This window comes from Astyanax mexicanus, chromosome 6 (assembly GCF_023375975.1).
Source record: "Astyanax mexicanus isolate ESR-SI-001 chromosome 6, AstMex3_surface, whole genome shotgun sequence".
NCBI lineage: Eukaryota > Metazoa > Chordata > Actinopteri > Characiformes > Acestrorhamphidae > Astyanax > Astyanax mexicanus.
In genome coordinates this window covers 36,196,772-36,212,194 of record NC_064413.1, presented here as the reverse complement: position 1 = coordinate 36,212,194, position 15,423 = coordinate 36,196,772, and the positions used below count along the sequence as shown (strand labels likewise).

The 15,423-nt window shown below is 39.5% G+C and overlaps 1 protein-coding gene across 1 annotated transcript; it reads right to left on the bottom strand.

Moving 5' to 3' along the window:
* Window positions 1-2,849: 2,849 nt before the first annotated feature.
* c1ql3a (complement component 1, q subcomponent-like 3a) lies at window positions 2,850-8,626 on the bottom strand. The gene is made up of 2 exons (XM_007243319.4): window positions 7,810-8,626; window positions 2,850-5,380 (listed from the first exon to the last, which is right to left on the bottom strand). The coding sequence occupies exons 1-2, from the start codon at window positions 8,398-8,400 to the stop codon at window positions 5,201-5,203; spliced, it is 771 nt and encodes a 256-aa protein (XP_007243381.1). The 5' UTR covers window positions 8,401-8,626; the 3' UTR covers window positions 2,850-5,200.
* Between the last annotated feature and the right edge of the window lie 6,797 nt (window positions 8,627-15,423).

Genomic DNA, 15,423 nt, shown 5'->3' with positions numbered 1-15,423 from the left:
ACAACTGAGGCTCTCAAACACATCAAGAGAGCAAAAAAAAAATTCAAGTAATTAACTCTTGGCAAGTTCAGCACAGCTGTTAACTGAAAGCCATTCCTGTTACCCCATAAAGCTGACTGAGAAAATCCAGCCAAGATGTGCAAAGCTGACAGCTAAGAGTTGCTACTTTGGAAAATGCAAAATATAAGTCATATTCTGGTTTTGTTTAACACTTTTTTTTGTTTACTAAATAATTCTGTGTGTTTTTCTTCACAGTTTGGATGACTTTAGTATTAAACAATATTGCAGAACATTTTGATATATTTAAAAAATATTGGAATATAAGAAAAGTCTCACAACATTAATAATCTACTTTGATTATACAGGCCTGCAGTAAAATACATGTCATACAATATATATAATTTAAAATAAGAATGTATCAAAAACCAAAAATATTGTAGCATGACATGTCATTTTTTAAATGTCCAGCACTGTACATTTTACGTATATGCACATTGTAATCACAATGCTGAAATTTATTTAATGCTATTTTGTCCCGTACAGGTCTTAATACCTGTATGAAATGCCACAGATATATCACAAAAATTTCACTTGGGATTTAACAAACTATAGCATGACTAATGGCCATAATAAATCCGACCTTCCTGTTGATATGTATAAATCAAAGAAATACACATATCAGATCAAACTTCCATTTAATGAAATAAAAAGTGATTCAACTTCATACAAATGAAGTGCAATCCGCTTTAAATCCTTCGTTCTTAATTCACTGCACGCCCGTTCATACATACAGTGTTTCTGAAGGCGAGACTGAATGGACGCAGTGATTTACGCACACCATTCCCAAAACACTGAGACTCTCCTCTGCTTTCCAGACATTTGTATATTTAAGGGAGAAAAATAAATCAATCAATCCATCACTACACTATGTACATAGAAAATAAGTAGCAATATCTGTTGTCACATTCGCCGACTCTCTTTTAGATAGATACACATTTACATATCAACACACACATTCTGCATAGTGCTCTCAATATATCACGAAGCACATTCTGCCTCTGTTCAAAAGGTCTATGTAAAAACAGACACGGGTTCTACTACTGAGCCTTCGCCACACTGCAGGATCTGACCTTTTTAAATATATTTTGTTGATATATGGAGATTAAAAAATAAACTGGCTATAGACATCTCTGCTGTGAGTAATTCAGTCGTTGAAAGACATGCTGAACCGCAATTAGCCTACCATAAATACTTTTTATTTTCTCTGAAAGACCAGCTCATATTCTACACCTCCTGAATCCAACATTACAGACGTGTAATGGAGCAGTCAGATGAATCCAGGTACACGTAAAGTGGCTTGCATGTGGGCTGTGATGTGAGACTATCGCTTACTATGACTAAAAGCCAGTAGATGATGTTTGACTGGTCATAATGAGTTTATATTCACACGCATCGTCATGTAAGGCTATTCCATGGGGTACCGTAATTGTCTTTGCACACCTCCGCTCCTCACCTCGGGCATTGTGTTGTTAATCAAATGAAATCATGAAGCCTGGCCAAAAGGGCAGTTGACACCTCTTGCTTGAAGATGGGGCCAAAGGGCAACTGACCATCTTGCTTGAGGATGTCTACTGAGCTGAAGAATCTTTTTAAATGCTGGATCTGAAATGTATCTTGTTAATATGAAATGTGAATGTCTTCGTGTTTGGTATCATTTTAATGGTCTCAGTGTGAGAAGTACAATGGTCTCAATGAAGAAATGTTAAAGATAACCTTAATAAAACATCTCTGAACTTTGGGAGAAATGTCTCCATTCTGGAGAGACACTCCCCTTCCTGCTCCTGATGGGTTTAGGATTGCCCCGTGATGATCAAAGGCCATGATGAACAAATGGTTGTGATAGTTGGTAAATAGTGCCAAATTCCAATCTCAATGTAAATTTGAGGTGTAATGTTCTGGTTGGATATTTAAGGAAAGCACAAAGACCTACTCTCTGAGTTTGTCTGGTAGTATGAGACCTCCCATGCTCTGCATGTAACCATCACTTCAAATATACCATACAACATTGTATTTCAAATGTACTGTGCACTATTCTTAACTGTTATCTTTAGATCTGTCTTTAGATTACTTTAGGAATATTGTTACATTGTTACATATGTCAATTAAGGTCACAATAAACCACTAACTGTTAATCTGTAGCAATTACTTTGTTGAGTCTTTTTCCTAGTAAGCCTAGGAGCCAAAGAGGTCTGTAGTCTGAGATTCTTTAAGTTTCTAGACTTTCATAGTTATATAGTGAGTTTCACTGGGTGCTATACTAAGCTCTTAACCGCTGAGGGGAATATGAAGTTTGAGTGTTATGTCCTGTAACTATTAATTTAGATTAAGTTCTGGACCGCTGAACATCTCAACCTAGGTGCCGGGCTGTTTTCACATGTTATGTAGTTTTGTTGGCTATGCCACACTCTAACCTCTGAGGGAAATAGATAAGATTGAGTGTTATGTTCTGTAACCGCTAGTGTAGACTAAGTTCTGGACCGCTGAACATCTCAACCCAGGTATCAGGCTGTTCTCACATGTTATGTAGTATTGGTGTCTAGCTTTTATGCCCATATCTCCTATCACTGAACTATTTAACAAGACCTAGTTTTATTAGATAGACTCTAATCTTAGTAGATGTGCTACTATTAATAGTTAACAGTTAATCTTTACCTAGTTGATAATTATAAATGGAGTCAGATTAGTTTAAATTAGTGTCTCACCTAAGTCTCATCTAAAAGTACCGGTTAGACGGAATACGCATTAGGAGGACAAGGCATAGGCCTGTTGTCGCCTCCCCTACAGTCAAAAAAATATACAAATAAATAGTTGCACCCAGAAGGAATCAACCAACAGGACCAAAACTTGGTGAGAAGTCGTACCAGACTATCTATATGGAGCTTTTGCCTTGGTGTGCCTTGGTGTGTCTCGCTGTCCAATGAAAAACAAGTATTTCCATTTCTGACAATTTTTAGTTTACTACATAATTTAAACACACAAACTGTCCTCTATGCTGTGTAAAAATATACTGATTAATGGTCCAATAGAAATTGACTCCACATTGACTTCCTTTAGAACTTAAGAAGGTTCCCATTTTGGAGATGTTTTTCACTGGACAGCAATGATATGTGGAAGCACTGGGGTCAGCACCAAAACAGTTTTTGTCGGTTTGTCGTCATGCGTAACATGTCCAGAAGGCTTGGTGTTTTAGGGTGGAGTGCAACTGCAATTTTGTATGATGCCAGATCACCTTTGGTCTTTTTTACAGGTATTCTGGCAGCCCATTGTTACGTTAATAAGGTCCTGCAGGTTCCAACAGGACAATGCTCGTCCATTTACTGCTGCTGTCTGGAGAGCTTGCCTTGCATCGCCAGCTGCCTTGCCAGGCCTATCCCTGACTAAATACGTGTCCAATGTTATTAGATGTGCTTCTAATAACACACCTACTGCACAATCTGTGTGAGGACCTGTATGAGAATATTAATAGATGGATTATCGCAGGACACTATTAGGATATCTGGCATGTTTCGGTGTTACGAAAGCATGTAGCTCCATAAATATAAATGAATAAATAAGATGATTTCTTGTTATTATTGTTACTGGTAACTTGGTTTTTCTTCCTTTTGAATAGCATTGCAATCTGACACTTCCTTCTGGGATCAACTATTTCTGTCACCATTTCTTTGACGATGTGTGTGTGTACATATTTACATATATAAATCTTCTTATATACAGCTCTGGAAAAAAATAAGAGACCACTTAAAAATTTCTTTGATTTAAAAAAAAAAACCTCTAGAATATAATCAAGAGGAAGATGGATGATCACAAGCCATCAAACCAAGCTGAACTGCTTGACTTTTTTGCACCAGGAGTGGCATAAAGTTATCCAAAAGCAGTGTGTAAGGCTGGTGGAGGAGAACATGCCGAGGTGCATGAAAACTGTAAACACCAGGGTTATTCCATCAAATATTGATTTCTGAACTCTTAAAACTTTATGAATATGAACTTGTTTTCTTTGCCTTATTTGAGGTCTGAAACCTCTGTATTGTTTTTTTTTTTGTTATTTCAGCCATTTCTCATTTTCTACAAATGAGAATATATTTCTAAATGAGAATATATTTATTTGTAATTTGGGAGAAATGTTGTCCGTAGTTTAAAGAATAAAACAAGGCAAGGCAATACAAGGCAATACACGGTCATTTAAAGTGCTTTACAAATTAGACAACCCTGTTAATTTTACTTAAACATATACCTATAAATAGCAACATCAGAGGAACTGATTCAGAAACTGAGGTGGTCTCTTATTTTGTTTTCCAGAGCTGTATATATACTGAATATCTACAATTAAGTGTTCTGATTACTTTCCTGGCTTGCTGTGCATATAATTAATAATTTCAATAACTAATTTCAACAGGGCTATTTGAGATATATGATTATGATACTTGAACCATACATGATTCACAACCTATGGACTACTCCACAAGCTTTTGGCAGCTGATGGGATGATGAAAAAGCTTGATAAGCAACGTGTATTGGATTTATATTCATAACCATTTGTTCATTTGTGGTAATGAACATTATTGCACATACTGGGCTTGTCTCTATTTCCATGTTATTTATCAAAAGTCTCTTATGGTGATTAGACTTCCTTTACAGCTACAGAGACGACAGAAACCGCTTTGGTGATTGACACAGAGGGACTGCGAGAGCAATACTGATTCATTGAGCAATATTTTGTGTGTGTGTACGCACGCTCGGGCATGTGTGTGTGTGCATGCACATTGTCCTGTTGATTTTTTGTTTTTTTTTGTCCTGCTCTTTTCTCATTCCTTTCGCTGGCTGGACTTCCACTTCCACTTCCACGTGTCCTTCATAATAAACACTTCACTGGATCTCGCTCGTTCTGGATTGAGACTTGGAGGACACGGGGGAGGGCGGCCTTCTCGCGCGCTGCCCCCCGCACGCACACATCCTCACCAACTTCTTCTGGGGGTCCAGAATGGCGCGGATGAGGGAGTGTGTCACTTGCCTCAGAAACTGGTGGGGTTATAAAAGGGAAAATGAGGTGGGGGTTGGAGGGTTGTGGGTGGGGCAAGTGGAAGGAGGAGGAGGACAGGGGTTGGAGCAGTTCTAGGGGTGGTGGAGAAGGGGCTGTGTTGTCCTAATCGGCGTAGATGATAAAGCCAGAGAAGGTGCTGTATTTGTTGTTGTTTCCCCCGTGAGCTTTTCCTCCATCCAGTTTGATATAGACCTCGTCCCCGGGCTCCAGGTGCAGCACCGCACTGTTACTGGCGTAGTCGTAGTTCTGATCTGCATCCTGGGCGATGGCGCTCGCACGAACCTGGAAAAGGATGTAGGAGTAAGTGAATAATTGGTGTAATAATTGATGTAATATATTTTACAACAACAGAGAGAGAGAGGCAAACAATTAAAGACTTATTTCAGCACCATGGTCAGCACCACAGAGCTTCAGAGATCTGTCCACTGAAGAACCTAAAGAATCTCATCCAACACTGAATCTGAACCTGAACTGAATCTAACACAAATCAAAATCTAACAAATCAAACTCAATTAAACACAGTCTGCTATTTCAGTTCTGCTTCTGCACAAGAACCTAAAACAAGCTTAATGTACTAAGAGTGCGTTTGGTTAATGGGAAATGTGCATTACACTAAGAAACAATAAGTACATATTTGTACTTTAAAGAGTACAAAGCTTGTCACTGGAGCTGTACCTTATATTGAGCTACAATAGAATATCTTTTAGTGAAAGTCTTTTTTTGTACCCATGTTTTTTGTACCAGTAAAGATTATAAAGATTATAAACATCATCATCAATTAAATATGTGTCAAAAACTTGATGATGCAAAGTTGTCTGGCTGTTAAAAGAGAAATGTATACTGAAAATATATACAGAATACAGAATGCACCTTTTGGCTGCTTAAATGGTACAAATCTGTACTTCCTGCAGTTAGGAAAAGACTTTGTACTTCAGAGGGAACACATCTGACTCTGTAAAGACCAATATTATACCTATGAGGGTACAATTATAAGAAGTGTACCTTTAACTACAAGAAAGTACTTTTATCTGCCTCTGTTTTTAGTCTGTACACATGTTTGTTCCACAAAATGCAAACAGTGTAAATGCACCCTCAAAGCTATAACATGGTCCATAATGTTTAATTATTTACATTAAAAGTGGTATAAAAACATGTGCAAACAGCTGCATAGAAACATGGTAAAATTACGTTTCTTAACTAAAGCTACTGAAAATATACTGTACATCTGAGGACACATCACAGTTTAATCTACTACATTTTTTTCTCTGAGAGTGTGTTTAAATGTGTTGGAATTTTATTAAAATACTAATATGTCTTAAATTAAAAGATTAGATTAGATTTATTGCTGTTCTAATTAGAATGGCCTTGGGCTGCAATTCCAAGCAGGCCGCTCACTGTGGGCATGGGAACCAGATGCATGGAGAAGCTACCCACTTAGAAATTTAACATTCTCAACAATCACTATAAAAGCCAATAATAATAATAATAATAATAATAATAATAATAATAATAATAATAATCTAAACAAAGGAATGTAAAACGGAATAAGTGAATGTGGTAGTAATGAGATAATGAGATCTGATGCAATAGCAGCCAGGAATAAAGCAAATCGTTTCAGTCTTTTAAAGAAGTGAGTACTGGCCTGTCTGTGATAAGCTGATGGTATCAAGTAAGCCCCCCCACCCAGCCCGATCCCCAAGGGAGCATTCTGATATCAGTCTGCACGGGGCGCGAGACACTGACACTCTCTCCCAGCGGCGCGCGACTCCTAATTACCCTTACTTAGTCTATACAGCAACGACAGAGCGAATAATACGGATAATAAGGAGCTATTATAAACTATTAAATGCTAAAATACTAATGTAGAACACACCTATTGTTGTGTGACGCTGAAATAAATAACAACGCCAGATAAAAGTTAAAGTTGAAAAGATGTATTTTTCAAGCGGTTAAAAACGCACACAAACGTCCTTTCAGCAACTTGAAGCATACGTTTTTTCAACTCCTTTCTCCTTTAACGCATTTTGACGATTTTTCAATGAACGATTAAAAAAAAAATTGCAAATAATGACCAAATAAGGTAAAAAATGACTAACGCATTCATGACTGTTTTAAAAAAATATTGCAATATTATAAATACGGTAAACGACTTGAAAACCATTAAACTATTATCAGCCACGTTAAACTGAATAAGTGTTAAACTGTATACCTCTATATTTGCACTACTGTTACACGGGTTCTGTTTTCACCTGTACTGTAATTTAATCTTCAATCCCCCCTCTATCACTACTGCACCATTGTCTCGTGTCTTTTGTCTCACGTATTTCTCTATATCTGTGTCCTTGTTGTACTGTACACATATAGTATCTCCCATTCTTCTATATTTAAAATCTTATTTTTCTGTACTTGTTGTAACTTTGGGAAGGAGAATAACGTAATTTCAATTCTCTGTATATCCTTTACATATGAAGTATTTATTGACAATACAACTACTTGACTTGATTTGATCTGATTAGCTATATAAAAAATGAAAAACTAAAGCTGTATAAAACAAAAAACAAAAAACTTAATTATCATAAAAACGCTAAATGTTTTGTCTATTAGCCAAACAAACGTTAAAAAAGTTTATAAGCTCCCTTCATCCCTCTCTCTCTTGGTGAAACCCGTGCAACGCGCGCTGTTCTCGCGCGCACTTCTCCTTCTTCGCTCACCTGGTTGTTTTTGCACAGGTCTGCCCACATGCTGGTTCCGTCCCCGCCCCGCATCAGCACATGGTAGGTGAAGAAATAGATCCCCGGGATGGAGCAGGTGAACTTGCCCGTGGCGGGGTCGTAGTGGTTGCCCAGGTTGGTGACCACGTCGTCGAATTTGAGCAGCTCGTAGCCCTCGTGCTGCTTCTTCAGTCCCGCGTAAAAGGCGATCTTTGGCACGGTGCTGTAGGTGGCCGCGCTGATGGCTCCGGCGCCGTTGGGTCCCGGAGGTCCGGGTAAGCCGGGGCGTCCCGGTTCACCCCTCTCTCCGGGCGGGCCGGCGGGTCCGGGTGGTCCCGGTTCTCCGGGTGGGCCCCGGGGCCCCGCCTTCCCGGGTCGCCCGGGCTCTCCTTTGGGCCCCTGGATGAAGGTGGGCAGCGACTGTACGAGACCGCCGTCCCGCGCCGGGTCCGCCGCCGTGGCCGTGCTGGTGGGAGACTTGGTGCCGTAGGGGTCGCACACCATCCTGCACGTGCCCAGCATCTCGTAGTGCGCCGACGTGCCGGCGGAGCTGACCAGCACCGGGATGAGCACGACCAGCAGCAGCACCATGACCACCCCGAGCACCCCGGCCGCGATCAGCCGCCTCCTGCCCACGAGCCTGGTCAGCGCGGGGCGCTCCTCCTGCCTGCTTTTGGGCGAAATCTTGCTGGTTGATGAGGGTCCCCTTAAGAAAGAAAAAAAAGACCACCAATTTGCTTTGTTGTTAATGTTAATGAGGCTGTTTGGGCAGGGCCCCAGCCGCGCGCTCTTCCTCTTTTTTTCTCCTGCTGAACTTTTTCTGCTGATGTTTGCTTATTCAAGTCTCGCCAAAAAAAAAGAAAAAAGAAAAAAAGAACAGAGAAAAGTTTGGTGGTCCTCTGGCGCGCGCGCGCTGATCGGAGAGAGCAGCGTCTTCAGCGACTCTTCAGTGGCGGGACGTGTGGAGGGACGGAGGCGCGCGCGCGGGAGGAGCTCTCCCCACGCGCTTTTAAAGTGCTCCTGCGCGCTCAGAGGCGCGAGCAGACCGCATGCACGAGAGCAGAGAGGTGGAAAAGGTTCGCCTGCACACACTCTCACTCACTCTCACACGCTCTCACTCACACACTACTCTCACTCACACACACTCAGAGATGAAGATCAGGAGAGCCTGCGCGAGCCTGAAGAAAGAGAATGAGAGAGAGAGGGGGAGAAAGAGAGGCAGAGGGGGCGAGTGGGGGGGGGAGAGGGAGGGAGAATCCGAGTCTGAGCGCAGGCTTATAACAGACACTGCCGCCCCCCAGACCACCATCCTCCATCTCCCCTGACTCCTAAAGCACAGAGCAATTAACACCAACACACACTGAGACACAGAGCATACACGCACACACACATTACATATCTCACACACATCTCTTCAGTTAGCAACTGTTGATCTGATCTTTCATCCATACATCCTTCATTCTTCAAACATTTACATTCACAAATGCATTTGGATGATGCTGTTGTACAGAGCGATTTAAGAATTGAATACAGTCATACAGGTACCCACCATGCCACCAATTTGCATTTACAGAATTAGTCTGTTGCTCTCATTCAGAGTAACTTCTATTTAAATCAAGTCACACAAAATCAAGTCCTCCATTGTTTCATCTATTTATCCAGCCATCCAACAATTCTATGCATCCATCCAATTAGCCATCCATCCATCAATCCCTCCATGCAACCATCCATTCTTCCATCTGTACATTCCAACGTACATCCATCCATTCATACGGCATGCATTATGCTCTTATGTGGGCAGCAGAACGCAGAATGTCATATATTAAACCATTCTCTTCATTCATTTACTCATCCGTTTTCACATCCATGTATTCAATCCATTCATCAATCCATCCACCCACCATTCCATCAGTTTGCATTTATAGAATGTATGATATTCTCATCCAAAGTTACTTAGATTCGAATCATGTCACACAAAATTAAATCATCCATCTGTCCATCCATTTATCCATTTTACTAATCTATTTTTTCCAAACATCCCTCTATGTATCAATCTGTCCTCCACCCATCCCTCTGTACACACTTTCCTCCATATGTCCATCCTTCCACCCATTCATCCATTAACACTTTTACCATTTGCACATTTTACATATTTAAATTTACATCAAATCATACAAATCCATCCATTCATCCATACATGCATCATCGCTTAAAATAAAAGTGTTCATACATTACTAATTTATAATCCATCATTTTGTTTATTCATTAGTTCATTTATTCATCCACAAATCCACCCATCTATCCATTCAGTAATTTTGTCACCAACAAACTGCACAGTTACACCATAATTAAAGCCACCCTATAGGCTAAAGAAAGTTGTGGGTCATTGCTCTGTGAAAATTCTGCATATTGGACATTTATATCTGTGCTATTGCATATCTGTTGTAAATATTGTATCCGTTGCTGGAGAGTGAGTTGTGAAGGTAACAGAGCGATCATTATCGTGACACCTTTGCCAATAGTATACTGGCAAGTGATGGATTGCCCCTAACGTACCCGAGCAGAAATCATTCGTTGAGAATCGACTCCTACTCAGAAACAATCACTTGCAGCAGCAATTTTGTTCCTGTGATTTTCCTACAAATTCGTCATGTTTTGAATCTAAATGAACACTAAAGCAGTGGTGAAAGCAGACCGACCAGATTAACAAATCCACATTTAGGCCTGAGGTTTTAGTTTTGTAAAGCTATTCATTAGATATATTAGGTTCTATGTATATGGTAACTGAAAGAATATCTGACTGTTGGCCAGGTCACTGTTTATTTCCAAAACCTCAGAGCAAAAACTTTAGTCCATTATTTACAGGAAAAACGAATGCACAGACTGAAGCAGGGCTGCCACTTTAATGTCTTTAATGGTGGCACTTTAGCACAGGAAAATTAAAGGTCTTGTTTTAGGCTGGTAGTTTTAAGACATTCCAGCTAACCAGTAATTTACTCAACTGACTCTGTGAATTACATGTCGTGTCCAAATTCATCTATTTTGTATGTTAAGGTCCAAAAGTTGTTCTTGTGCAAGGAAATACGTTTCTGGAAATACACTATATGGACAAAAGTATTGGGACACTTGCTGATGTATTGTGTCATCTGAGATCAAAGGCATTAAAAGAGTTTGTTTTTGTCACTACTGCTAGATTTTGAAGTGTAAATCCTATGAGGATTTGATTGAATTTAGCACCAAGTGTGTAAAGGAGGTCAGGGTGTTGGATGATTACCGACTGTTCCACTGTTTCACAGCTCAGGGCAGAATCAGAACCCTAAATAATAAAAGGAGACAGGACCGCTTTATGAATGGGATTTCTCAAATATTTTTTCACAGAAAAATCATGTTATTGTTCATTTTGTGAGCTGAACATTACAAACTGTTAAAGAGGTTTATGTCAGATTTTATTAGTGGTTTAGTGTATATTCCTCCATGATCAGGAACCTGAGATTCACAATCACATTATGTCAGAAAGTGAAAAAAGCCTATTATGCAAAAGCAAACAGCAAAGAAATGACAGAAAGTCAAATTTAATTATTTAATATAAAAAACAGAACTTCCTGCGCTCTCATGCATCTGAAGCAGCTTCAACTGAACTTAATATGATCCAAACGTTCCAAATCAAAACAATCTCTTATTGTGCTTTTATGATGCACACTACTGCTGATATAACTGTTTGCAGTTAATTTTGACACAGCAAACAGGGCTATTTTGTGGGAATATAACTGCTCCGCTGATTCTGACCTTGGTTTCTGGATAATCTGGAGCTTTCTGGGTTTCAGCGTCTACTGACCATCCCTCCCCTCGGATGGTTCAGAACATGCTCTCTAGCACTACACCGCTCCCTCACTGCCATAAATCAACAGGCAGAAATCGATGGGTTTGGTTAGCCCGAGAGCCATCGTGTCCTTGAGATTGCGAGATGCATAGACAAAAGAGAAGGTGTCCACTTAAATCGCACAATGTAAGTGAATCTAAAACAAACCAAACAGAAAAAGTAATCACCTGGAACAGGATCTACATGGCTTTCCAGAGTGGCTTTGACTTTGGGTGGGGGGAAAAAAGTACACAAGACGATTACTTTGAAAGGTCAGTGAGTAATTGGTGTCAGAGCCTGGCGTATGGCATGCATAATGATCTATCGCCACAAAGAGTCATTTTTAAACCTCAACATCCCATTTCCTGTTGACTCTGACAGAAGGATTGGACAGGCTGAGATAAGGAGCCGGCGAGCCGTTATTCTGGGGAGGAGGAGATTGATTGTGTGAGCCTCTGTCCCATAATGAATGGCCCAGAGTTTGGTTGCTAACTTCCAGGGCACACTTTCGCCCACTCAAACTGCTGGACGAAGATAGAAAGTGTGTGTTTGTGTGAGGAGGACGGGTGGGCTGCGTGCCGTTGGCCCGATGACGGAGCCGAGGGAAAGTTTAAAAAGGGAAGAGAAGACGAAGAGAAGAAGGGTGTGACAGAGGGCTGGTGGAAGGTGTGTTGTGTTGTGGCATGCACTCAGCAGTGCGCTGTGGACAGATGTGCCTGCTGAGTGTGTGAGTGTAAGGAGAGTGTGAATGAGGAGGACAGGAGGACACACACCGTGCCTGAAGTCAGGATAATAATGAGAGTAATAACAGCAGAAAAAGGTGTGTGACGGGACCTCTCGGGGGTATAGCACAAGCCCACTTTACTTTACCACACACACACAAAAAGAGAGAGAGAGAGAAAGAGAGAGACAGATCCGTTAGGCACACAGCACATAAAGGTCAACACCTCCTCTTTATCTCCTGTCACTGGGGTGGGCAGGGCCATGACATGACCTCCTATGGGCAGATCAGTTTTCAGACATGTGCTGATCCTCCGTCACTGTTTCAGATCACACGCTCTAATAAAAACCTATTTAAACTCATCATTTTCAAACTTCTGTTACTGAAACTTTGTGTGAGTTCAAGTATTGCCTACAGGGCCTGTATCTCACAGTTATCGCACAAATATATTATTAAAAATTAATCAACAAATCTATTTGGTTGCACAACCAAGAATTATAGACAAGCTTAAATGCTTTTCTGCTTAGCTTATTAATCAATTTATTAATTTCTTCCTTTGATAAGGCTTACTTATTTTATCTCATTTGTTCTCAAAACATTGCTCTTTTATTCTTTCACACAATGTTTTTATTAGGTACATCACCATCGGAATATTTAATATATATATACTTTTAAAAGTTATGCGTGAAGTTAAAGCTAAATAAATAGACATCGTTGACAAACAAATGAAAAACACAAAAACAAAAACTGACTTTTAACAGTTTGTGGTTAATTGTCTGCTGAACACAGAAATATTCAATTTGGTGGCCTAATTAGTTTCAATCATTTTTCTTATACTGTAGTAGGCCTGGACAATAATTCGATATCGGTATTTATCGCGATAAGAAATGTTTCAATAACGGTGATATCAGTTTTGTGGTATATCGATATGTATTAGAATCACGGACAGGCGTTTTTTACTGGCGTCAGCTCGCCCCAGAGCTCAACACATTCAGCCCCCGTAGCTGGGCTACGTCAGTGCGTGATGACGTAACCACACAGGCACGTAGCCAAATAGGCTAGGCTAGGCAAGGCTAGGTTAAAATGGCTAGGCTCGGGTCCGCTTCGCTACTCAGGACATATGTCTCGCGCTGGAGCCAAACAGAGCCGGGACGAGCGGATCCAAGGCTAAGGTAGACTCGATTCGGTCGGCCCCGGATCCTCGAGGCCGGCCGCGGGTCCGCTCGCTCGGCCGCTTTGCTGCAAATTGTGCCGGAGAGTGCAGCCGACCAGCAGCGGTAATGTTAATACATCTAATCTGTTCCACCACTTCAAGCAACTCCACTACATACAACATTTTTCTTATACTGACTGAAGCACTTTTATAGCTTATGTTGTAACTAAGTTATTCATAGTTGATAGAGCCTGTAGGTTTGTTTATTTGACGGGAAAATCTTGTTGCTTTTATGTATATAAAGGCTTCTTGTATTATATATCCTAGTTGAAACACTTGTTTTAATCTGTTAAATTTGTTCACAAAGAATAAGAAGCTCTGCCTCTGTTGTAATTTAAAGTTATTTTTATTGGTAATAGTTATATAGGCTTATGTTTGACAGGGATGTCATGTTATTATTTTGCTATATGCAAATAATATTGAGCATTCATTTATTTTGACTACTTTTATTTCTAAAGTATTAAAGTTTTTGTGAAAGGAGGTTTCAAAGTCTTAAATTAAATTTTCAGACAGTAGTAGGTACAGATTTCCATTAGATAGATAGATAGATAGATAGATAGATAGATAGATGTGCATTTAATGAGGGTATCTGATGCCAGCAATACAAAAAGTGCAAATACACAGTTATATAATAATTTAAATTCGCAGTGCTGCAGGGATTGCAGGGCTTCTTAGCAGTTTCTGAGGCCTTCAAAGTATTTATATCAATATCGAAATTATATCGTATCGACCGAAATTTAAGGAATATATCGTGATATAAATTTTGGCCATATCGTCCAGCACTATACTGTAGTAAAAAAAGGTTGGGCAGGGATGTCCAATCTTATCTGTAAAGTCTGTAAAGAGTCAGAGTGACTGAAGGTTTTCATTCTACACATTGAGCTGCACATCTGATTCCACTTGATTAATTAGTTGGTCTGTAAAAAATTGACCACATGTGCTTTTGCTTGGATGAATAAAAAAAAAAATCACACTTGCCATTCTCCAATAAGATTGGACATCTCTAGCTAAAGAAAAAAAAAATATGATTTTGTAGAAGTGGTGTAAGTATTAAAACAGCCTTTAAATTTGCTAAGGAATACAACATTGTTTCATTAAGGAACCTACAATGATTTGTCTATGGTATTGCTAACACAAGAATATGTTTTTAAATGTTGCCAAGAGCTGCACCCCACACAGAACAAACACATATCAAACGTAATCTGTAAACTCATCAGCCTGGTAAAAAAGTACTAGAAACCCAGTAAAAGTACAGGTGCTTTATCAAAAAAAGTGACTTGAGTAGAAGTTTAAGTGTTCTTTAAACTCCACACTTAAATGGAAGTACTAAAGTATTTAATTTTTTTGTACTAGAATTGCAAGTAGATTATTTAAAAATTACTACTGAAGTAATTAAAGTAAAAATAGAGTACTGTGTTATGTAGTTATTACAGAAAGCAGTGGAAAAAAATTCATTCAAAAATGTTGGCGATATTATCGCGTACAATATGATATGGCACACCATTACACAACACATACATTTATTTTACTAACTGTGTACTTGTACAAAGTTAGGAAACAAATAAATCATTTAATTTTGACTTGAAACGTCAAATATATATATATATATAAATAAATGAAAACTTGTCAATGCTCTTCTTTTGGCTGGAAGCGGTACATGTTAATGTTTTTTGAGATCATACGAACACTTTAAAATATTAATTACAGACAGTTTAAAACAGGAAGTGTTGAGAAACTTGCATTAAAAAAATAAGACAAAAGAATATATGATGCATTCTTGCGAAGACAAGTGCTTAAACTGACCGGGAAACCGAGCATGTG

Coding starts and splice junctions, on each gene's coding strand:
- c1ql3a (XM_007243319.4), bottom strand. CDS start 8,400: ATGGTGCTGCTGCTGGTCGTGCTCATCCCGGTGCTGGTCAGCTCCGCC. Junction 5,381..7,809: donor ACCTGTGCAAAAACAACCAG/GTGAGCGAAGAA, acceptor ATCCTTTTCCAG/GTTCGTGCGAGCGCCATCGC.